General features: G+C 52.6%; 1 protein-coding gene across 2 annotated transcripts; it reads right to left on the bottom strand.

Moving 5' to 3' along the window:
* Positions 1–263: 263 nt before the first annotated feature.
* Positions 264–22,022, bottom strand: IGFBP5 (insulin like growth factor binding protein 5). Of its 2 annotated transcripts, XM_033859795.2 has the most exons (5): positions 20,911–22,022; positions 6,611–6,840; positions 6,185–6,304; positions 4,868–4,990; positions 264–4,752 (listed from the first exon to the last, which is right to left on the bottom strand). In XM_033859795.2, the coding sequence occupies exons 1-5, from the start codon at positions 21,242–21,244 to the stop codon at positions 4,723–4,725; spliced, it is 837 nt and encodes a 278-aa protein (XP_033715686.1). In that variant the 5' UTR covers positions 21,245–22,022; the 3' UTR covers positions 264–4,722. The 2 variants fall into 2 exon arrangements, with proteins under 2 accessions (XP_033715686.1, XP_033715687.1); XM_033859796.2 differs by having other exon boundaries at positions 264–4,990; positions 20,911–22,021.
* Positions 22,023–22,306: the final 284 nt, after the last annotated feature.

Genomic DNA, 22,306 nt, shown 5'->3' with positions numbered 1-22,306 from the left:
CGATTAGATGGTAAAAATGATAACAGTCCTAGTGCTAACGCTGCTGAACCTGCAGGACCACCCTCCCGCCTAAGCGCCTTGTGTAGGGAACTCACTGAAAGGGTTTCGGAGAGATGGAGAAGGGGGCACCTGGGTTTGGGTCTGGGGGCCCCTCTGCAGGGAGCAGGCCCTGGTTTTGCCTCCACCTGGTCCTCTCTCCTTCCCTCTGTCCTCTCTCTCCCTTCGCCTACCTTCCCTGGACCCTCGGAGGAAGGTGACGCAGGCTAACTGAATGCATAACTTTATTAAATAAATGCTTTGTCACGACAAAAGACAAAGATCAAGGAGTAACATAAATTATAAGTTGAATAAATAGTATACAGCAATCTTCACTTTTTTAATAAAACGTGAGATCCTCAGGTTTTTTGTTTTTTTTTTTTTGTTTTTCTCGTTTTTTATTTCCTTACGTACAAAACACTAAACAGGAGGCAAGCTCTTCCACATTCAGGTGATTTTTTCCCCCCGCTTTTTCTTTTTCTTTTTTTTTCCACAAACAGGTTTTGTTTGTTGGTTTTTTGTTTTTTTTTCATCCTTTTCACCAGTAAAGATTATGAGCATTTATTAACAAAAAAAAAGTTGAAAACAAAAAAAGAGAGAATAGCGCTATGGTATGTATGTATGTCAAATTATAAAGAACTACAGTAATATGTGCTGTGGTTATTGCTGTCTAAAAAACAAACAAACCGGTAGGCAACTCGGAATCTGAAGGAATCTTGTCTGACAACTGTCTATCCGTGTGGGCTACTGTGTGATGCTGGTGGTGGACGGTCCGGGACTCAGGCTGGTGGCCGAGGACCAGAGAGGCGGGGTGAACGGGTGCAGGACGGCTGACCCACCTCACCTCCCCTTTCTCCCATCCAAAAAAAGTTAAAGAGAGGAGGCCAGAGTCTGTGGAAATGGCTAAACTATATATTCCATTAGAAAACCAAGAAAGTATGTTTATAAAAAGACACCAAAAGCCTATGAGAAAAAAAAAAAGTGGAGAATAGTGCAAAATAAGTCTTGCACTTTAGTGGTTTTAAAAATAAAGACAGTACAACGCCCAGGATGCTGGCCGGTAACCTCCGTTCCCTTGGCCCACTACCTCTCAAAATAGAGCCTCCTTTCTCTTGGAAGCCAAATCTGTCCTCTCCGAGACCAGAGGGTTGCTTCTCCTTGGCCCACTCCTCTCTGCAATTGTCATCTGAGCTGGATCCCTCTTGGGGGCTAAGTGGATGGAGCGGGGGGCACTGCCCCAGTTGGAGGGGGGCTGGGCAGTTGCTTGGTAGCCCTGTGGCTGCTGATGAGCTGGGCAGTGGGAGAGTGGTGGTCCAGGCCCGCCCCCCCGGAGGAGGTTGGCCCTGCTGGGTTACCATGGAGACCACAGAGGTGGTGATAGGGAAATGGGCGAGGGGACAAGGGATGGGACCACACAGGGCCTCCCATCCTCCCCCTCCGTGTGGGGGCTAAATGTCTCCAGGCCTGTCTGTCCAGGCCTGGCTGTCTGAGAAACTTTCGAGTCTCTTCCGTCCCAGATGCCCTGTTTTGCCCCTGTGCGTGGGGCCGCTCTAGGGGCAGGGGGAATCAGTCCTGGCTAGGCCTCCCTAAGTGACCTGGCAGTAGAGGCAGACACAGGTCTTCACTGCCAGAGCGAGGCATGAGTCAAAGGGGGATGGGGAGAGACCTCCTGTTGGCGCAGTGGGCCAATGTTTAGACTTGAGGCCATAGAAAACCCAGAGCCTAAGGCCTCTGGGTGAGCAGACAGCGGCCAACAGGTAGCCTGGGGTCAAGAAGTCCTGCTCCGGGACTTCACAGCTGGCAGCTCACCACACCTGCCTTCCCGCCACCTCGCCCAGGGGAGGGCTCACCTTCCTCAATGTCTGCCTCCCCATGGGCTCCCACCCTGGGCTCAGGCCAGACCTCCCTCTGTCTGAAGGTCCAGCATCCTCTAGGGAGTGGCCAGCTGACCGGAATCCTCCCCCCGCCCCGTCCTCCCTGCAAGCACTAGAGAGAGACTCACAGGTTTGGGTTAGTCAGTGTGAGCTTTGGAGGCCTGAAGAGACGGGTGGCGTTAAAGCAGGTCCCAATCCCCCACCTTACGGCTGACGGCAAAGAGCCCATGGAAGGAGCATAGGCCCCTTCAAAGTCCAGTAAACAGCGGGAGGAAAAGACAGCCCCTCTCAGGAACCAGGAACCAGGTCCAGGCCTTGGGGGGTGGGGAGAGCTCTGCAAATCCCTGGTTCAGTCTTTTCTTAGGGGGAATGACCCCCCAGTATCCACTCGGTAGATCCCAGGTAGACGACTGATCATGATGCAAAGAAAGAATGGGCGGAAAGAACAGTGAAGTGGGAAAGGCTGACGATACTGGCCTAAGACATTGAAATGTGAATCGGGGGCTTGGGAACAGTTGCGCAGAGAGCTGGGGCACGGTGACACGGCAGGTCAGGGAAGTCCTCACGGCTGCCAAACCCCTCAGGCCCTTTGTCCTGCGAAGATCGACTGCCTCTTCCATCCCAGCCAACCGTCCTGGCCAGGGAAGCAGGAGACATCCCCCCAAGTTCCAGAGCTGCAGGCTTTCCACTAGCTGGAGTGTGTTTGCTCCTTAGCTATCCCTCTTCACCGTCCCCAAGTTAGATGCTGGTGTGGTCTCCACGGCGTCGTGGCATCAGGAAAGAGTGGAGAAAGCTGCGTTCACAGCGAGAAAGGTTCTCCTTCGCCATGTCCAAGACCCTTCTCCTGGCCGGCGATCTCCATCCTCAGAGGGCAGCCCCAGGGCTGCCCACTTGTTGGGGGGAGTCCGTGGAGGATGGGATTTTTCTTGGTTCAAAGTCTGGCTGTCAAATGACAGCACCCCCAAAACACACATTCCCCGCTTGTCCTGGGCTTTTCCGCCATCCTCCACCCCAGGACGGAAGCCAGAACTGGCCGGAGTGGATGAAGAGCTTGAAACCCTCTCTGGCCTCAGTCCCTTATTGCAGGGTGAAGGTGGGCAGGTGAGCACATAGGCTTGTCCCTTCCAAACTATGGCTGGTCTCTACTGATCCTGTTTCTGTCCAGCCGCTACAGTCTAGAACCCATCGAAAGTTACCCACCTTCCCTGGATCCAAGGCCTGGATTAAGCACATTTCTCTCTTACAACCTGTTCCCCCAACTTCCTCTCTCCTTCCCCTTAAATTCCAGAGGCATTATCAGGTGGGGACCCAGGGAAGTGTCTCTTGGCTTTGTTCTCTTTTCTGTCGCTTCGCTCCAAAGCTAGAGCGGGACAGTCAGCCCCCTGTCTCTCCAGCTCTCTGCCCCTCGCTTCAACTACTCTGGCCTGAACAATCACTTTTACTGTTTCCCCATATTTAAACCTTTCACCTCCATCTCCCTCTTTGCCGTCTCTCATTTCAGTCTCTCTCCTGCTCTGCCAGCGTGAAGGCTGAAAGAGGCTTTCCAGAGGCAGGCTCTGTCCAGATAAAACAAAAAGGCTGGGCAGGACCAGGGGGTCGAACTTGGACCTATCGGGTTCACTGGGTCTGGGAGTCCAGAGACAGTGACTTCCCAAGGGTCTAAAGGTGAATGGGATGTCCTGGGGAGCTCGGTGGGTGCACCGCTGGGTGTGCTCATCCACCTGGCTTGGTGGTACATGAACACACACACACGGGAAATCACGAAAAAAATCCAACACTGTGTCCCACAAAGGGTTGAGTTTGCCGCTGCTCATGGGAGGCAGGCATTATGGGTTGTATTACAAGAAGATGGGTTTTCTTGGTTTTCCCAGAATAAGGACGCTCTTCAATGCCCCCAGAGGAACTACTTGGAAAAGTTAATGCAAACCTTTGACAGAAAGGAAGGAAGAAAGAAAAAAATCAAGAAAATAGATTTATATGCCTATATAATACTATATGGAGCCTTGTAGATAAATACAAGCCCACTTTTTGTTTTTCCAGCCTATCCTCCCCCACAAAGGCTGTGCTAGCTGCGAACTGGATGCAATGAAGGGCTGAAACTACAGGCTTCGTTCAGAGCAGAGTTTTAGCCGCCCTGGAAGAACCCATCTTCCCACTATTGGGGGTGTGGATTGATTTCTCAGAGTCTGCAGGGGGAGTGAGATATGCGCACATACTTCATATTCATGGATCCACTTAGGGACACCTGCCTGTCTAGTATCACTCAGTTATGAATTTGCTTTGTGTTGAGAGGAATGGAATGCATTTTAGGTTTTGTAAATTTGAGGGAGAGAGAACACAGTGTCGGGGTGGGAGGAGAGGAAGGACCCGTCGAGCCGTGCAAGCTGCTGGCGGCAGGGGGAGATTGATCCAGGAGAGGCACTGACGCCTGTTGTCTTTTCCTTTCTCCCCCTGTGACCCATCCAAACCGGGCAAATTCCAAGGGTGTCATCGAAGGCCACACCTGGGGCTGCACCCGCTCTGCCCAAGCGGCTCCCCACCTCGGGCCGGGGCTGGACGTAAAGGCGGCTGCTTCCGGCCCACGCTCTGCTTTTCCTTCTCGTGACTACTCGTCCTCCCCTCTCTCACACACATCTGCTTCCCTCCCTTTTCTTTCTCTTGTTCTTCCTCTCTTGCCCTCCCTGTTCACTCAACTTGCCTCAAAAAGAAAAACTTTTTTAAAGGGGGGGGTGTCTCCTTAGCTTTGTGCATCTCCGTTGTTGCCGTTTTCAAAGTTGAGACCTTGCCAGAGATTCCGAGGTCCTCAGTTTCTTCAAATAGTTAGATATATGTATTTTCTTCCCTTAAATGAGATGAAATGAGTGGCGTCCTGGGGTGGAGGGAGGCACTGGCTGGAGTCGGGGCTGGGGGGGTGGGATGGGGTGAGGGAAAGATGGGGAGGGGACGCGTCACTCAACATTGCTGCTGTCGAAGGTGTGGCACTGAAAGTCCCCGTCCACATATTCCATGCCTGGCAGCTTCATCCCGTACTTGTCCACGCACCAGCAGATGCCACGTTTGCGGCCACGGGAAGGCTTGCACTGGGGTGGGAGAGTGACAGGCAGTGAGGATGGCTGTACCCCGAGGCTCTGCTCCTGCCTGGCCCTTCATCCTCCCTGCCTCAAGACAGATCCTCACCCCCGGAGAGTTGAGGGAGCTGTACCCAACCCTGGGGGTTCTGGTGTCCACACTGCATGGGCGGACGGGGGGGAGGGCGGGGGGGAAGTGCTGATTTAGGCAGTCTTCCCTAGGCTAGCTCCTACGACTTTGTTTCATGTCACCCATTCAGGGTCCTCCAACTTGGTATTTTCCAGAGAATGATATAACCTGATCATGATCATGATGATGAAAATGATGATAAATTAAATTGTTCAATAATAGTAATAATAGGAGGCATCGCTTGTATAGCTGTATCACATACAAGGCACCGCCTAACACTTACTATATTGTAGGTACTGTTCTAAGTACTTTATAAAGATTAGTCCATTATTCCTCATAATCATGTGAGAATAATAGGTAAAATTATTCTCCATCTTACATGAGAAACTGGAGGCAGAGACATTGACTAACTGGGGTAAGAGGACACAGCTAGTAAACAGGAGAGCCAAGCACTCACGCAACGCTGTCTGGTTCTTGACTCCTAACCTAGAGGAGGGATGCCCTCATCAGAGTCATCTGGGAGGGCATCTGTTAGAAATGCGAGTTCTCAGAGTCTGCCCGAGACCTACCATCAGAAACTCTGGGGTGGGACCAGCAATCAGTGTTTTAACAAGACCTCGGGGTGATACTGATGCCCTAGGAAGTCTGAGATCACTACCCTAAGGTAATGTGTACTCCTTAACGGGCTCAGATGACTGCTTAATCAGCCGTTGCCCAAAGGGTAGCCTGGCTGTGAATGGGACACTAAATGATTTCAAGTGGTATGTGGTTAAAACACGTTTTAGAGTCATGTATATGTATATATTTACGTGTGCCTATCAGAAAATAACACATCCAACGTGTGACGTGACGCGGTGATAGAAAGTTTCCTTTTTAGATGAATTCATGTATGTAAGGTGAACCATTAAAACGTCAGTAGATTATAGTGTAGGAGGGAATGGGGACAATCACGACTGTGACGAGTGCAAGGATTTTGGAGGTTTGGGACAAAGTGTTGTTAATGACAGAAATCCAGGCATTTAGAGGTGGAGGTTTCTGGCAAGCGCCCTGAACTTGGGGCTTGGCACGGGGCGTACCTGCTTTCTCTTGTAGAATCCTTTGCGGTCACAGTTGGGCAGGTACACGGCACGGGGCACCATGCGCGGGCTGGCTTTGAGCTCCTGAAGGGAAGCCTCCATGTGCCTGCGGCAGGGACCCTGTGTGCGGACAGGAGGGGTGAGAGGCGTGCCAGGACCCGCGGGAACCACCAGGACGTGCAGAAAGCATGGCTGGGGTATGGGGGGGGGGCGTGGTAAAGGGTCCGTACGGAGAGTCACCGCCTTCCGTCCCCAATACCTGCCACCCAAGGTCTCCCTCCGCCTCGCCTGCCGCGCCCCCTGGGCGTATAAAGTGCTGGCACGCACGCTCATTTAGACGCGGGCTAAGGTGGAAAGCTGGGGCGGTGGCGGAGGCTGCGGGGTGTGGATGCAGAGGCGGATGGGGAGAGAATCCTTGAGACTCACCTGCTCAGACTCCTGTCTCATCTCAGGTGCAGAGATGACCCGGGGGTGGGCGGTGTTCTCAGCTCCCCCCACGAACTTGGACTGGGTCAGCTTCTTTCTGCGGTCCTTCTTCACGGCCTCGGCCTTCAGCTCGGAGATGCGGGTGTGCTTGGGTCGGAAAATCTTGGGCGAGTAGGTCTCCTCCGCCATCTCGGAGGTGGTCGGTTCCTCGTGCTCGCGGGAGTCTCTTTCTGCAGGGAGAAGGGGGCTGAGGCCCAGCCGTGCAGAGCCCGAGGCTCGAAGGATTGGGGTGAGGGCACGGGCTCTCTGCCCTCCTGGACTCGTCCAAACTGGGGAAAGCAGGGAACTGAGAACCAGGGCACGAGTCGACACTCGTGTAAGTGGTGGGAAATCCGGGGCGACTTCATGGGGTAGGAGAGTGTTGGAAAAGTCAGGCTGATACAGGAGGGGACGTCGGACAGGAGGGAGAGGATATTCTGGGGACGGGGAGGGCGAGGGCTGTGGGAAGGGGCTTGCTTGTTGGGGGACTGGCTAAGTAGATGGGGTGGTGGCCGGAGGCGGGGCTGTGATGTAAGAACACATTCTGGAGACCTAGGCTGTCGGGGGAAGTAGGCGATGGCCAGAACGTGGCCAAGAGGCCAAGTCCATCCTTTAGTGTTTTCGGAACTGCTGGAGTTGAGATATATCTGGAGCCGGGAAACCAAGGGCAGGAGGGTCCTGGGGTGTCTGGACGGGCAGGGGGGTGGGACCATCAGGCAGAACAGGAAGAGGGGAGCTGGGAAAGCCAGAAATGTGGGGTCTGGAGGGGATCAGTGCCGGTGGCTGGGGGTGACATGGAAGCCCGGGGCCTTGCTTCCTTCTCAGAGCTGGCTCTGTGCTCTGTGCCCTGGGAGGCTGGGACATAACTCAGCTCCAGGCCAAGAGAGGCAGACTGCTGGCTGCGGGTGGAGTGGTTATATATAGCAGTGACTTGGTGACAGTCTATATTTAGCTGACTTATGACCTTTAAAGAACTAGGACTTTGTTCATTTATTTGTCGATCTGTTCATTCCAGCCTCCGGCCTTTTCTTGGTTCACAGATTTCCATGAAATTCTCATCTCACAGGCGCCCGTCTCTGGGTCCCTCCTCTCAGCGCCCTGATCTCACCAGCCTAGGCAGACCCAGGGCGGGAGGTCTTCGATTGCTCTTCCCAGGTGGGCAGGATGCCCAGGGTGAGAGCAGGTGTAGGGCAGGGGGGGTGCGGGCAGGGAACCCTGTCTTCACTGCCCTCTTTTCTTTTCAAATTCTAGAAAAAGAAAATAGGGCTTTGGGGGTGACCCTGAATAACTCAAATAGACTGAAGAAGAATCCGGTTGTCCACCCTCGCTGCTCTCACCGGGCTGCCCCGGAGCTGAGATGGCAAGGCATGGGTTGGGACATAGAAGGAGAGGAATCTGAGGAGGTGGTGTCGAGGAGAGGTGCAGGGAGGGAGCAGTTCTGTGAGAGGACACTGTTTGGTGTCCCCGGGGCAGGAGATTTCAGCCCAGGGGAAGTTCCAGGTGTGTGTTAGGAGAGGTATGTGGAGGCCTGGCCTAACCTGGTCAGGATGGCAGGTGGCAGGAAGCACCCAAGCACCTGTTTGTCTCTTGGCTCAGGATTTGTCAGATTTAATCAAATAGGTAATCCAGTCCTTAAGCCCCGGGCAGGGAAGTGCCCCACCCTAAAGACGCCTCCAGAGGTTCGCAGTGTCCTGGGTGGCGGCTGATTTGGGTATTTATCCACAGGAGAGGAAGGGAAGTAGTTTCTGGAGAAGAAGGTGTGAGAAAGCAAATGACAAAGCAGTGGGCAGGCTCTCCCTGAACAAAATTCAGTACCAGGATCCCTGTCTCCTTCTGGCCTTTCACTCCCCCTTCCCACCATGTCCTGCCCTGTGCTCTGACTCTATCAAAACCCATCGGGATGATAAATCAACAAGGTGATGCACCTGGCAGGTGGAATGGAGCCTTCCGGAGATTAGCTAACAGAGTGATGTTTTTGGCGTAAACCAACTTTTCCTGGTTGTGGGATTAGCTAGGATGGGGGTGGGATGCAGGGTGGAGCAAGCTGATGTGGGGGACTCTGTGCAAAGTGAAAGATTAGGGCTCTGTTATCTAGTAATTCAGGCCCAAACCTGAGGCCCAGGTCTTGAGGGAGGGGGTGAGGAGAGGAAAAGCGAACCATTGCCTAGTCACATCTTACTGAGTGACTTGACACTTCACTCAGACTCTCTGGGCATCCCCAAGCGCTCTGACCCTCGCTTGAGCAGTGGGGGAGGGGAGAGGGCAAGAGATGGTTGCCATTGAAAGGCTGGGAGCATTCTGGGTGTGCATGGCCACACGCCTTCCCCAATCAAGATTGTAACCAGGTGAAGGGAGGGGAGGAGGGCGAGAGGGCTGGGTGTGGGACGCATGGAGGAAGGATGAGCATCTCCTTTGGGGGCTGCTCTGGCCTGGCCCAGAGGGAAAGCAGACTGTCCTCAGGGGCACCTGTGGATCTGGGCTCTTCACCGGGAGAGGTCCCCGGGGCTGCTTACTCCCAGTGGCTGGCTGTTCCAGCTCCCCAAATCCCTCCAATAGTCCATCCCTGTGTCCACAAGTACACACACCCATCCCAGCGGTACTATTTCTGGCTCTTAAAGATATCTGGGGTGGGAGTGCCACCCACCTTCTTCTGGTCACCTGTTTTGGGGGCCCCCTGTCCCTTTGGTCAGAGGGTGTGATTCTCCAGATGCTGTTTCACCTTCTCTCACGGAGCTTCTCTCTCTGGCTTTGGTGGTTGTGGAAGTACATTGGCTAATGCCCACCCTCCCCCAGCGTCAGCAGCCCTTCTCAAGACTCTTCATATTTTAGGATCTTTGAGAAGTGCTGTGGCTGCCCTTAACCTTGACTCACCCTCCCTGGGAGGAGAATAGGGCTGTTAACAATGGTTCAAGAAACTTTGGGGCAATTTACTTTGACCTCTCCTGGTCTTATGTCCAAAAGTGTTAGCTTTGAGACTAAGCAAGGATGATACTGGAGAACAAAGTGCCTTCTTTAAGGAACTCAAAGTACTTTTGCAAACCCTCTGTCCTTCCCCTGGCCTCAGCAAGGCCGGGTTCCTGAGGGCATACCCTCCCCAGTTTGCAGTCTCTTTGGCTGTTTCTGAAGGGCAGACTTAAAGTTTTGATGTGCCTCCCGGGTTTCGGTGCCACTTAACCCCATGGGACCTATTACTTAGGCAGCGGGAGAGTCGAGTATCAAAGATACTAATCAGGGTCTTGTGGTCACCTGTAGGCTCCAGAGAGACAGTGGAAACTTGGAGCGGAGCCAGGGCAGAGCCATGAAGATTAAAGGGCTGGAAAGTAAGACTGGAGCTGGGATGCCGGAGCCAACTAGCCCTACTCAGCTGCTTTGTAGCTGAGTCATAAATAGGCTTGCAATTTTGGAAGGGTTTAAGTTTTAGATAAAACAAGAAGGCACAAGTAGACTGGCAGCTCCTGAGCTGTTTCATCCAAAGAAAATGGAGCAAGGTTGCAGAAGGGATTTAGGTGGGATATAAGGGAGGACTTCCTGGTGAAGTTGCCCTGCACGTGAATAGCAATCTAGGGAACTTAGCAATGCAGTAGGTTCTGGAACCCAGTCGACCAGCATGTCAATACCTCCATACGGCCAGTAGGTGGCGGAGGAGACCGATGGCCGCAGAACACGTCCGTGGCGCTTCCTTGTAGGGACTGTAAACAATTTTAAAATCTGGAATTTGTGTGCCTCCCTCCCCTACTTCTCTGACAACCACCCCAATCCTCCCCTCTGTGTGTCTGCGGCATGCATGGAAAGAGTCAGGGAGATGGACATGCACGGACTGGGAAGGACCCACGGGGGGTCAGGGTGGAGAAGGCAGGTGTGGGGCGGGGGCAATGCTATCAGTGTGTAACCCCCTGCTGTTTCTTTAATCTGCACCTGAAACACGGTCAGGGAAAGAAGGGAAACAGATCGAGGACCTCCCTTCCTATCTCTAGATGTTATTTTGAAAGGATTCTGCAGAGAGTGGGCAAGGGAATGTTCACTATTGTTCCCTCCTCTGGGAAGCTGTTGAGGCAGGGCCCTTTAACTCCATGATCTATCCAACAACTAAGGAAGCAAGGGCTCTCATATTGTCCCGATATTTACCTTTGGATAACTATGTGATTCTCTGCTCTGTTCTGCCCCCAGTCCTGCCACCCGGGCTCTCTGATGCTCCCAGCCCCTGCAGTGTTAGGGTGGGCAACTCAGTTTCTCCTTCCTTCATAAGGCGCTGTGCATTCACACTGATGCAGCAACATCCACTCCCCAGGGCAACACGAAAACCTGCCTGAGGACTGTGCCATCCTCATGTCCCAGTGAACCTTTTTTTTTTTGGCCACGCCATGAAGCTTGTGGGATCTTAGTTCCCCAACCAGGGATTGAACCAGGGCCCCGGCAGTGAAAGTGCTGAGTCTTAACCACTGGACCGCCAGGGAATTCCCCCAGTGAACCTTGAGTGTGTCTGGGTGCAGGCCCAGCCAGTGTGGACCCAGAGGCATCCCAGGGCGGGCCCTGCTCCTCACAGCACAAGTGCCAATGCATGCTCCTTCCCCAAGCCCCACCACGGTCTCCAACCCGCCCTCTCACTGTAGTTCTCCTGCAGGAGCAGGCGCAGGGTGCTTTAGCAGCAGGACCAGGTACTTGCTCTTAGGAAGCCTTCTCATCCCACCTGCTCCCCGAGCCCAGCGATGGGGCGGGTCCAGTTGGGGACCTTCTGCTTCCTGCAATCGAACCTTCCACCCTAGGGCTGTGAGTCCTACCTTGGCACCATTAACAGCCTGGGCCCAGCCTGGTGTTTGTTTCCCACACTATCTTGACCTCATAATCAAACTTAGAGAAAATGGGTGGACCAGATATTGTGACTTCGCCTACGGAAATTGAAGAAGCTGAGGTGTACTTGGAACTCGCAGCTCAGGAAGGATGTGGGGCTTTGCCAGGCCACTTGGACCTGGGAGTAGTCTCTTTTCCTAGCCAGAAGACAAGAGGGGTTCACCCAGAATCTCTCTACAAAGAATGAAAAGGGGAGCTGGGTTTCCACTGCCTCTCATTCTAGCTCCCTCTGTGGAATTCAAACAGTAAGCTTCTTAAGGGGAGAACTTTGTCATTTATCTTGGTCTCTCCAGCCTATGGTCTTCAATAAATAATCTTTAAATGGAGAGATGCGTGAATCTGCTCACGAGACAGCGCAGGAGGTCTAGGAGCAGTTCTGTAATGCCAGCGGCGGCATGTTAGAGCTCAGTGGATACCCTGAGGGGTCATGTCACCCATGCACCTGCCTTTAAACACAGGAGCTGCTGCAGAGGGAACAAGGCGGCAGGGAGGTGAGCCTCACAGGAGCAGGAAGAAGTAGGGTCCCCTGGATTTACTGGGCTTCTCTGATCTAAGACTGTGCTGTCCAATACAGTTGGAATGAATAAATATTAAGTCAGATTACAAACTCAGCTTCTCAGTTGCTCCAACCACATATCTGCTGCTCAATGGCCACATGTGGCCAGTGGCTACTGTGTTGGACAGCGCAGATCAACGACACCTCCATCACTGCCGAAAATTCCCCTGGGCAGCTCGTCCGAGGGCACTGATCCATGCCTGGGTATGGCTGGATTCTCCGTGCCTCCTCTCCACTTGGCCTTGTTTCCTAGCCAACCTGCAGTCTCCTGCTCTTTGCTACACGTAAGGCTTCTGCGAAAACGCTGGATCAGCTGCTCACTGTTTAAAAAGATGTGAGACGTGTCTCAGTCTCCTGAAGTTTGACCATTTCCCAGCTGCAGATGCCAAGAGACTCAATTACACTGTGTGTGCCTTTGCATAAAGAAAAAGGGGCAGTAGGGAGGGCTGCAGAGCCTTCCAGGGGAGCTGCCCCGTCCCCGCTCCTACCCGTAACATCACTGACCAGAGCCTACCTTGCCCCAGTCTCTCTTGGAAGACTCTGTTTTCTTTTCCTCTGTGGTTAGTAACAGACATGCATGTTCTGGGCTCTTCTTCACCTGAATTATGGGCTGAGAAGGGAAGGAACACTGACTTCCCAAGAGGAAAAGAAACCCAAACGACTGTTACCCTAAGGAACCAGTTGCAAGAAGGGAGGAGTTGCAAAAAGACACTGGAGGGGAGTCTTGCTGACCTGGGGTACATGGCAGAGGCGGGGAGCAGATTCAGAGAGTTAGTGACTGGACAGAGAGAGCAACAGGCTTAGCCCCCTGAGCTCCTGTACAGCCCCCCGCCATTTCAGGCCAGGAAAACCAACGTGGGTATGTGACATCTCTATCCTGAGCACAGAAATAAAGACACCATAGAGCAAAGCAAAGAAACAGAGTCAGGAGCCAGACTACCAGCCCTTGACCTTCAGTCATCCTTCTTGGGAGGAAGATGGGGCTGCTAACCGTGGTTCAATAAATCCTGGTGCAGGTGTACTTTGACCTCTCTTAGTTGCTTCCTCTCCTCTCCTTGCCTTAGTTTTCTCATCTGAGTCATGGGGAGGATGACAACAGCCACTTCTCCATAGGGTTGTGAGGATTCTATGAGCTGCTACGTGCTAATGAACTCTCAGCGTAGGTCTCTGCCTTGGTAGGTCTCTGTTGCCTCCCACCTTCCTTGTTCCCATCATCAACTAAAAATCTGGTTGCTGTGGTATGTGGCTGACAGGTGCCTACTTGTAGATCACAAGATCTCAGGTGCCTTGGACTGAAGAAAGGTCTGCTGGGAAGTGATGGCTCTACCTTCATCTCTGGGGAGACTGATTGCCAACCTCAGGTGAGAGGGGCTTTGCCCAAGAGCTTCTGAGGACTGCTTCCCACTTAGAGAACTCAGCCTGGGAGTCTGTCCTTTGTCTAATCCCATTCCTTCATGCTGCATTAAGGCACTAGGTCTTTTTACCTAAAGATGGAGAGAGAAAAGGTGACCCACCACCTTTCCGCAGTGTAGATACGGCAGGTGTCAAGTTGGTGACACTTCCCCAGAATGAAAGGCTGGGGTCCCACTCGCACATCCTCCACTGTAAAGGAAGGATCCTCCTTATTTTTTCTCCCTGGGGACAAACTAGGATTCAGGGCCATGACTCTGGCACACGTTTCTTGATCCCTGGGCGGCAGCTGGTGATAAATTTACCCATAAGAGATACACACTTATGCGCAACTCCCAAGATGAGTGTATCCAGCCATCCAGTATCTCTCTAGACTTGCGGAAGGCACATGCTCAGTAGAAACGTCTCTATCTCTTTCCTATATACACCCCAAACCAGAAGGTAATGGAGGGGTGAGGTGGGGGGCAGCCTTGAATGGGGGGAAGGGGAGATGAGGAGAGGCAGGAAGTGAGGGACCATTTCTCCGACCTGGCCACACTCCCACTGGTGACTCATCACGGCCCATTCAGGACAGCACAATTAAGTAGCCAAATTCCCTGAAAAGTCCTGTATGACCAGAAGGGGGCGGCAGGGAGCGGATGGTTTGAACACTTTTTTTTTTTTTTCCCCTCCCAACCCTGGTTCCCCTAAGAAGAGAGACTTGCTAGGGGTCAAACAAGGGAGTCTGTCCTGTTTGGCAATTAAAGCTCAGACTCTTTTCCTTTTTGACTTCTTTGGGGCAGGAGGAGAGTAGAGACAGTATTTCCCTTCTCAGGTATGGGAGGGGCTTGCTGGTGGCCTCTGCCCTGTCCAGTTCGGTGGCCACTAGGTGTATGTGGCTTTTGGCACTTGAAATGTGGCTAGTGGGACTGAATTTTAAGATTTATTTCATTTAAATTAAAAAAACATCCTTGGTTATTGGAAAACTTTTGAGTATATTTAGGGCAACTCAGGTATACGAATCTACTTTTTCAACTGTAAATCTTATGAAAACTAAAAATACAGATCAAGTATTTCCAATGAAAATTTGGTGTTTGAATTGAGATGTGCTGTAAATGTAAAATACACTTCAGATTTCAAAGACTTAACATGAAAGAATGTAAAATATCTCATTATAATTGCTTATTTTGAGTATATATGGAAATTATAATATTTTGGGTATGTTGAGTTAAAACATACAGTTAAAATTAATTCCACCTGTTTCTTTTTACCTTTTTTTTTTTTTTAAAAAAAGTGACTCTTAGAAAGTTTGAAATTACATATGTATGTGGCTTGTATTATATTTCAGTCGGACAGTGCTGTTCTAAAGGGTGTGGAAGGAGAGCCATCTTCACTGAGGTGACAGGGAGACTGGGGAGCAGCTCCCCAGTACAGCTGTAATGGTACAATCTACCCAGTTCAGGATAATAGGGGCCCATGTAAAACATCTCTGCAAACCAGCAGAGGTCATATGAGGCTAGGTTCTGAGTGCAAATTCAATCTGGGTTTTGCTTCAGGATTTGGTAAGAGAAGGGCTGATCTCTGATGGTTTAAGTGAGGGATCAAAAATAAGATAACCTATTTACTTTAAAACACCCCCCAGGGCTCACCTGGTGGTCTAAGCCGGGGGTCCCCAGCCCCCAGGCCGCAGACCGATATTGGTCCGTGGCCTGTTAGGAACCGGGTCGCACAGCAGCAGGTGAGCAGGGAGAAAGCAAAGCTTCACCTGCCGCTCCCCATCACTGGCATTACCGCCTGGACCATTCCCCCTCACCCCTGCTTCCGGTCCGTAGAAAAATTGTCTTCCATGAAACCGGTCCCTGGTGCCAAAAACGTTGGGGACAGCTGGTCTAACCTATTGGGAAGACAGCCTTATCTGCCTCCTTCTTAAGAAACCCCCAAAGGAGGAGCTGCACCAGCAACCAGGATGTATGAGGATGGCTCCCAGCAATTCCTCAGATCAACGTGAGGCCCCCAGCTGTAATCTGGAGGGTTTCCTCTCCTCTCTTTCTGAAAGAGCTCCCACATACCTGACTACGTTCAAAAACCCGGTGACCTTCTCTCTCTCTTCCTTAACAACTTTTGTGGCATGTGGTTTTCTCTCTTTTTCTTCTGATGCGCAAATCCCCCAATCACTCCCTCACCCTCATCCCACCCCACCCGAGCTCAGATCTCATCATCTTGCTGCGCGGCTCCATGGAAGCCCGTGATGGTGGAGGCTGGTTGCCATGGGAAGCCGGCCACTTCTGTGCCGTGGGCTCCTTAGAGACTGTGGACCGCTGCCTAGCCAAGGAGCAGCGAGGGCCTGCCTGCCTGCCTGCCCGCATCAGGACAGCTCCCTGTCATTCAGGAAATGAGGTTTGGCACATGGACCTGAAGTCCTGACTGAACACACCACGCTCCTTGCCCCCATCCCAAACCACTGGCTTAAGCCAGCCTTGCTTGCAAGACCGTGCAGAAAAAGGGACAGAACGGGGAGGGATTGCAAATAAAGGGGTACTGCCTTCTCCACTTTGGCGTCACTTCACTTCTTCCCCTCAAATGGAGCACTCCCAGATCTGAGTTCTTATTTCATCCTCACAACCCGCCCCCCCCCCCCAGCTCCTCCCCCCGCCCCCAAAGCTATGGGATGACAGCCTCGGGTGATATTTGCCAAAGACCTCATTGCAGGTTAGACCAGACTGAGGCCAGAGACCTAGTGACTTAAGGAAGAAAGCCAGGGAGAGCGGAACGGAGGCCTAGGCTCAACACGATTCTAAGGCTGAGTTCTCGCCCTGGCTCTGCCTCTAACCCTGCGCCTAATTCTGGGCTAGTGACTTGCACTTAGGGCCTCAGAGTCCTCATCTGTAAAATGAGGGCCTTGACTGCCATGATGCCATGATCACTGCGGGTTCCTTCCAGCTGTAGCATTCTTTGGCCAACACCCAGACAATTCCTGGAGAGACTCTCGGACCTAGCTAAGTTGAGTGGCCAGGCAGGAAAGGCTACTTTGCCTCTCATAGAGATTTCCAGTCACTTCTCTGGATTTATATTTAAGAAGGAAAAAAAAAAAAAAAGACATCATAACAGATATCATGGCAAGAATTGGAGCTTGAAACAAGAATGGGGGATTCTGTGGATATGGGGAGAGGGGACCAGAAGCTTAGAACTGGCTTTTTTAATTTGCTTATTTCTTCCTGCAGATATGTAATAAATCTTATTTTTTGGAAAACATATGTCCAGATTACACTTGAAGGATGGTCTCTGGGGGTTGCAACTTTTGGACCTACCATAGTAAAAATGCAAAACAAAATCTCAAACAAAACCTCACCAAACAGCCTCCTCCCTCTTCACTTCTGCTTCCAGTGGGACCTCATTGGTACCTGGTCTGTTTACGGTGTTCTTCCAATTTCTGGAGGCAATAGACCTGGAGTGTGGTGGCCCTTCTCCAAAATTTTATTTTCCATACATTAAATAACTGAGTTTCAAAGACACTGCTCAGGTACAAAGTAAAAACTTTAGATAACAAAAATCACCTTCTTTTCCTGTTAGCACCTTCCCCCTTACCCCACCCCCCCCCTTCCCCATTAAGGGGACCAGGGTTTCTGCTGGGATTCCTGCTCCCATGCCCTTTGCCGTGACCCTCATGGTGACCTGTGGCTCCTAGGTCAGGCTGGTCCCCCCTCTGCAGCTGCAAGCCCACCTGCCTGCTCAAATCCAATCCAAGCCCCAGGACTAACCGCACGGCTGCTCCAAGTTAAAACTGAAGCCCTCAGGGGAAGGCCTTGGAGTTGGGGGATGGAGAAGGGGGTGGGATGGGAGGGAGGGATAAGAAAGGGGTCAGGGTGGAGGTGGGGAGGGTAGGGGGAGAAGTGGAAAGAAAATGAACTCTCACTGTGGCCAACTGTGCTTGCTCTTCCAGTCTGAACTGACAAAGCAGAAAGAGGGGGAAGGGAGGGGAGGGGGAAGGCAAGAAAAATCAAGTTAAAAGCACCCTCTCTCGTCTTCCCAGCTCCCATTTTGGTTGGCTCAGGGCACAGCCAGCCTCTTAAAGACTTGTTTCAAAGGGAGGGGATACGGGTGGGAAAGGAATCTGTCTCCTTCAGTTTTCCGTGATCTTGTTCAACCCAGACAAAAATTTGGCCAATAAACCTAACTCTGGAACTTGATTTCAACATGGCATTTGGACCAGGCTGAGAATGGAAGCCAGGGTGCTGGAGGGCCAAACCCCTCAAAGAAGCAAAGGCGGAATTCATTTTTATTTAGGTAATTTTTCTTTCTTTCCCAGAAGCGTATTTTCTGTTCTTCCTCTCTTATTTCTAAATGACAGAACTGAAACCCAGAACCCACTTCTCCCTGTATCCCAAACTTAATATCTCACAGGCACAAGAGAGATCTTCCAGACCCGGGCAAGTATGTGCGCCAGTAAAGCCGCAAGGCTCCTTCTCCAAACAAAGCTGAGAGCAAAGCTCGGTCCTTCCTTGACTCGACCCAGCTCGCCCATATTTATTGAGCTCGGTCCAATAAATAACTCCTGTCTCCCGCCTCCCTCTAGCCCTCCCTCACATTGCCCTCTGTTTCTATATCTATCTTTGCCCCTGAACTGGCCAGAATAAAATGCAGGGCCTGGAGCGCTCCCGGCACCAGGCTCGCGGGCGGACGCCCTCTCCCGTTGCTCAGCAACGCGCCTAGCAAAACACCAGTCCCCTCCCGCCCTCCGCTCTTCCTCCCAGAAGCTTTGGCTGCCTGCCATCTCGCTCTCCTCAGCTCCCCATTTCTGATTCTAGAAATGCACTTTTTTTTTGGTTGGAAAACCCCCCTAAATCTCTCTCTCTCCATATATTTTTTGATATATGTGCATATGTATATTATCATCTATGTCTGTATCTAAATTTGGGGCAAATCCAAGTTCGCACTGCTGGTATCGGTAGGGAGGAGTGGTGGTGGAGTGTCAGGGGGCAGTAATTTTGCCTAAAGGAGCTGACACTCTCCTCCCTCTCTCTGTTCGTTGAGCTCTCTTTAAGTACCGTCGCTGCACCATCTCCAACTTTTGGGGGACCCACCCAGTGGTTTTCGGGCTGAAAAGCTCTAGCCAGGAGAGCCCACTCCCATCCCATCCATCCGGGAGGAAGGCGTCAACTCCGGCCACCGGTCAAGGGCAGCCATCCAGCGACTACAGTGGGTTAGGCACCTGCTTTAGGCGGGTGGAGTCTTCCAGAGGGATGGGGATGGGGATGCGGGAGGGGGAGGAAGGCTGCTCCGTGTTGGTCCAGAGGCACCTTGAAGGTGGGGGCTGAGGAAGGGGCTGCAGAGAAGTCTAAAAGGCATCTTGCTTGGGACAAAAGCGTGTGTGTGTGTGTGTGTGTGTGTGTGTGTGTGCGCGCGCGTGTGTTGGGTTGAACTGGAAAGTTGGATGCACCCGTTTGCTCTCCCAGCAGCTGCGCGCGCGGGCACCTTCCACACCAACCACATCACACCAACCATACGGTTGGGCAAATAAAAATGGGACCAGAAGGCGGCTGAGCGATAGCTTGCATGCTTTCGATGTGACCGGATTGTTACCCAGAGCGCTCGCTTCCAAGCCAGGAAATCGATTCATACCCCACCCCCCACCCCGTGCTAAGCTTTTCCAAATCCACATCCCACAAGATGAAGGCGAGGGGGACCGCCTTTGAAAAGTGGCTCTTAATAAAAATAACTTCACAAACCGGCCTCTGGGGCCTCCGGGGCCTGCACGTTGCTCTCTCTCCCTTTTTGCAGGCTGCAGTCTGGAGAAAGACTACCTCTTGCAAAGCTGGAGGGACGGCCTCCTGCGACAGGCAAAACCTGCAGGGTTTGTGAGCATCCAGGTCGAACCCAGGAAAGGTCTCCTGCCTCTTCTCAAGCGCCAACGCACTCCTTTCTTACACGACAGTGTTTGTAGTGTGCAGTTAAGAAAACTCACGTTGGGGTGCTCGTAATGGAAGGGGATAGGAGGTAAGAAGAGCATTGTCCCAGTAATAAAATACTACACAGAATAAACATTATTTAGCTAAGTCTGAACCCCTTTGGGAGAGGACCGATAACGACGTCTCAGAACCCAGACTCTTGTGTAGAGTTCATTAAACTTTTGCTAAAAATTTAAGATCAAGTAACTTTCCAAAAGGAAACCCAGTCTAAGGGGCGCAGAACTGTTCTGATTGAAAAGTAGAGCTCTGTCAACCTTTTAAACCCGAGACTCCTGGCACTGAGACTTTGGGGGCGGGGCAACCCGGAGGCGGGGCTACTTGGAGGCGGAGGGGAGGCTCCGGGAGCTTGGCTTTTCCGTCTCCGCCCCCTTGATTTTGCATTCTGCGTTTCCAGGGCCCCTCTTCCATTTACACCACGCCCACTTGTGATCTGGTTTGAGAGCTTGAGGGGCAACGCGGGAGAGTGGGCGATTAGCACTGGCGGGGAAGCTGTGATGTCTGAATTTCATGCCTCTTCTGGCTTCCCAACCCTGTATCCACCTTTCTTCCTAGGTAAAATCTGAACTGCGGCACGGGAAAAGGAGTTAGATTCGGGGACAAACACCAGCCCTGGAACACCAAACCCTTCCTTCTTATCTCTTTCCATCACTCCCGCCCTCCCCCACTTACCGCCTCACCACCTTCCCGCCGCCTCTGAGCTTGGCTAAAGTAATCTTTCCTTTCCAGGGAGGAAAAACGGTATTTTGCATTTCAGTATGTTGTATAATTGACCGCGGTCAATCCGATCGACTCAAGAGCAATGGGTGTGCACGTGGGAGGGGCATCGAAGTCCCCACCCAAAAGGCATTAGCTACCAAGCGTGCGTGCGTGCGTGTGATATGTGTGCATGTGAGTGTGCGTGTGTGTCTGGTGGGGTAGGAGAATAGAAACGTCAAGGAGGGACGGGGTGGGGGGGTGGGTAGGGGGCTGGGAAGGACAAAGGTGGAATTACCACAGAAGACCGGTGACGCCTCTCTCTCTCCAGGTCCCCAGTTAAAGCAATATTTTAACAAAAGACATTATTTTTTTTCAAGTTCAGGAAAAAAAAAAAACCCCAACAAACCCACCCCACAACATATTGGGTAGATGGGGGTGGTGGAGAGGGAGTTAATAATGTAAGGTGTACATTTTCGGACTGGAGATTCAGTACCTGGGGATTTGGACCTGGAGACTGAATAGGATCTTAAGAGTCAGTGTTTAGTCGAGGGGGGAGGGGTGGGGTGGAGGAGGTGTGGGCAGGAGCGAGGAAAAGAAGCGAAAACAGGGAGAGCCTCGGCTAGACAGTAACCCGGGTAGCAGGATCGGCCAGGGTTCCAATCCCGAGGGGCAAGGACCCTCCCCGCCCTCCTCCCGGGATGCACCCAGGCTCTAAGCCACTTGCTGGGCAGAGCGCGCCGGGCCAGCCTGTGCCGTGTCCCCCGCCCGTGCGCCGCATAGCTGCCTGGCACACTGAGCGTGCTCACCGATCTTGGCTTGCTCGCGGTAGCTCTTTTCGTTGAGGCAAACCCCGCGGCCGTGCAGCAGGGCATGCAGCGGCTTCTCCTCGTCCTGCCGGGGGAGGCAGCGCAGCCCCTGGGCGCAGCGCTCAGTATAGACGCCGCACGACTGCCCCTCGGCCAGGGCGCAGGTCATGCAGCAGCCGCAGCCCGGCTCCTTGACCAGCTCACAGCCCAGGGGGCTGGGGGGGCACATGGAGAGGGCTTTCTCGTCGCAGGGCTCACAGTGCACGAAGGAGCCCAGGCCCTGGGCCGGTCCCGCACAGGCGGCCAGAAGCAGGAGGACCGCGGTGAGCACCATCTTCTCCGAGTCTCCCCCTTTACCTGGGGCGGGGCAGGAGCGCGAGAATGAAGGGAGAAGGGGGCCAAGAGGGCGCGCGGAGAATTGTTTTTTCTTTTGAAAATTTCTGGCAGGTAGAGCAGGTGGCCTCCGCCAGACAACTGCAAAATGTAGGGAGCGATGGAGGGCTGGGGTGCCTGCAAGCAAGTCTCAGTTGCAAAGATTACGGACTTGCAACAGGTAGGGGAAAAAAGAGCAGCGCCAGGTGCACGCAGAGGGATCGGAGGCGGGAGAAACAACCCCTCCCCAAGCCTGACCTGGTCAGAATTGCGGGGCGGGGGCCAAAAATTATTCACCCCAAAACCACCACCGGAATAATGAGATCGGAGGCTGTGGAGGAGGGGGTGCGGGGGGAGAAAAATAGATTCGTCTTCAAAATTTTTGTTTAAAATCTCCAAGTGCACCCGGCTCCTTTCTAACCCTCAGCTGCCAGCGGCGCGCGGCTGCCTCGGAACAGGTAAAAGGCGGAGGCTGCAGCCGCGAGGGTGGGGGGAAAATGTGGAAATAGAGAAAAAAAAAAAAAAAAAAAGACCAAATCCAAGCCCCTAACACCTCTTTTCTCCCACTCTGCCAGCACCTCTTCGAAATTCGCAGGTTCTGCGTGAAGCCCGAAGCAGGGTGCAAACGGAGAAGGGGGTGATGAAAAGGAGGAAAAAAAGAAAAGAAACAAAAAAAAAGGAAAAAACCCACACCGCTTTGCAGCTCTTTCCTAGCTCTTTTTCCCCGGCAGAAGTTTCCAAAGAGACTACGGGCTCCGGTCGAGCAGGCGCTTTTAAATAGACGGCCCCTGGCTGCCAGCCAGTTTGTAGCTGCAATTTGAGCTCCCCAACACCCAACCCAGGCAAGGATGCCAAGGAGTACAAACTCACACGGGGTGGGGGTGGGGAGAGGCCTTCTAGACAGACGGGGGCTCCCCTTCGCCGCCCGAACAGCGCCCTCCTCTCCCGGAGTGGAGAAAGGGCCGCGGGGGACGGGGCTCGGACTGCCCAGAGCGGGCAGGAGGCGGGGGGCGAGTGAAGGAGA

The sequence above is a fragment of the Tursiops truncatus genome, chromosome 7 (genome assembly GCF_011762595.2).
Source record: "Tursiops truncatus isolate mTurTru1 chromosome 7, mTurTru1.mat.Y, whole genome shotgun sequence".
Taxonomy (NCBI): domain Eukaryota; kingdom Metazoa; phylum Chordata; class Mammalia; order Artiodactyla; family Delphinidae; genus Tursiops; species Tursiops truncatus.
Note: the sequence above shows the minus strand (reverse complement) of the source record. Positions and strands in the feature narration are given on the sequence as shown.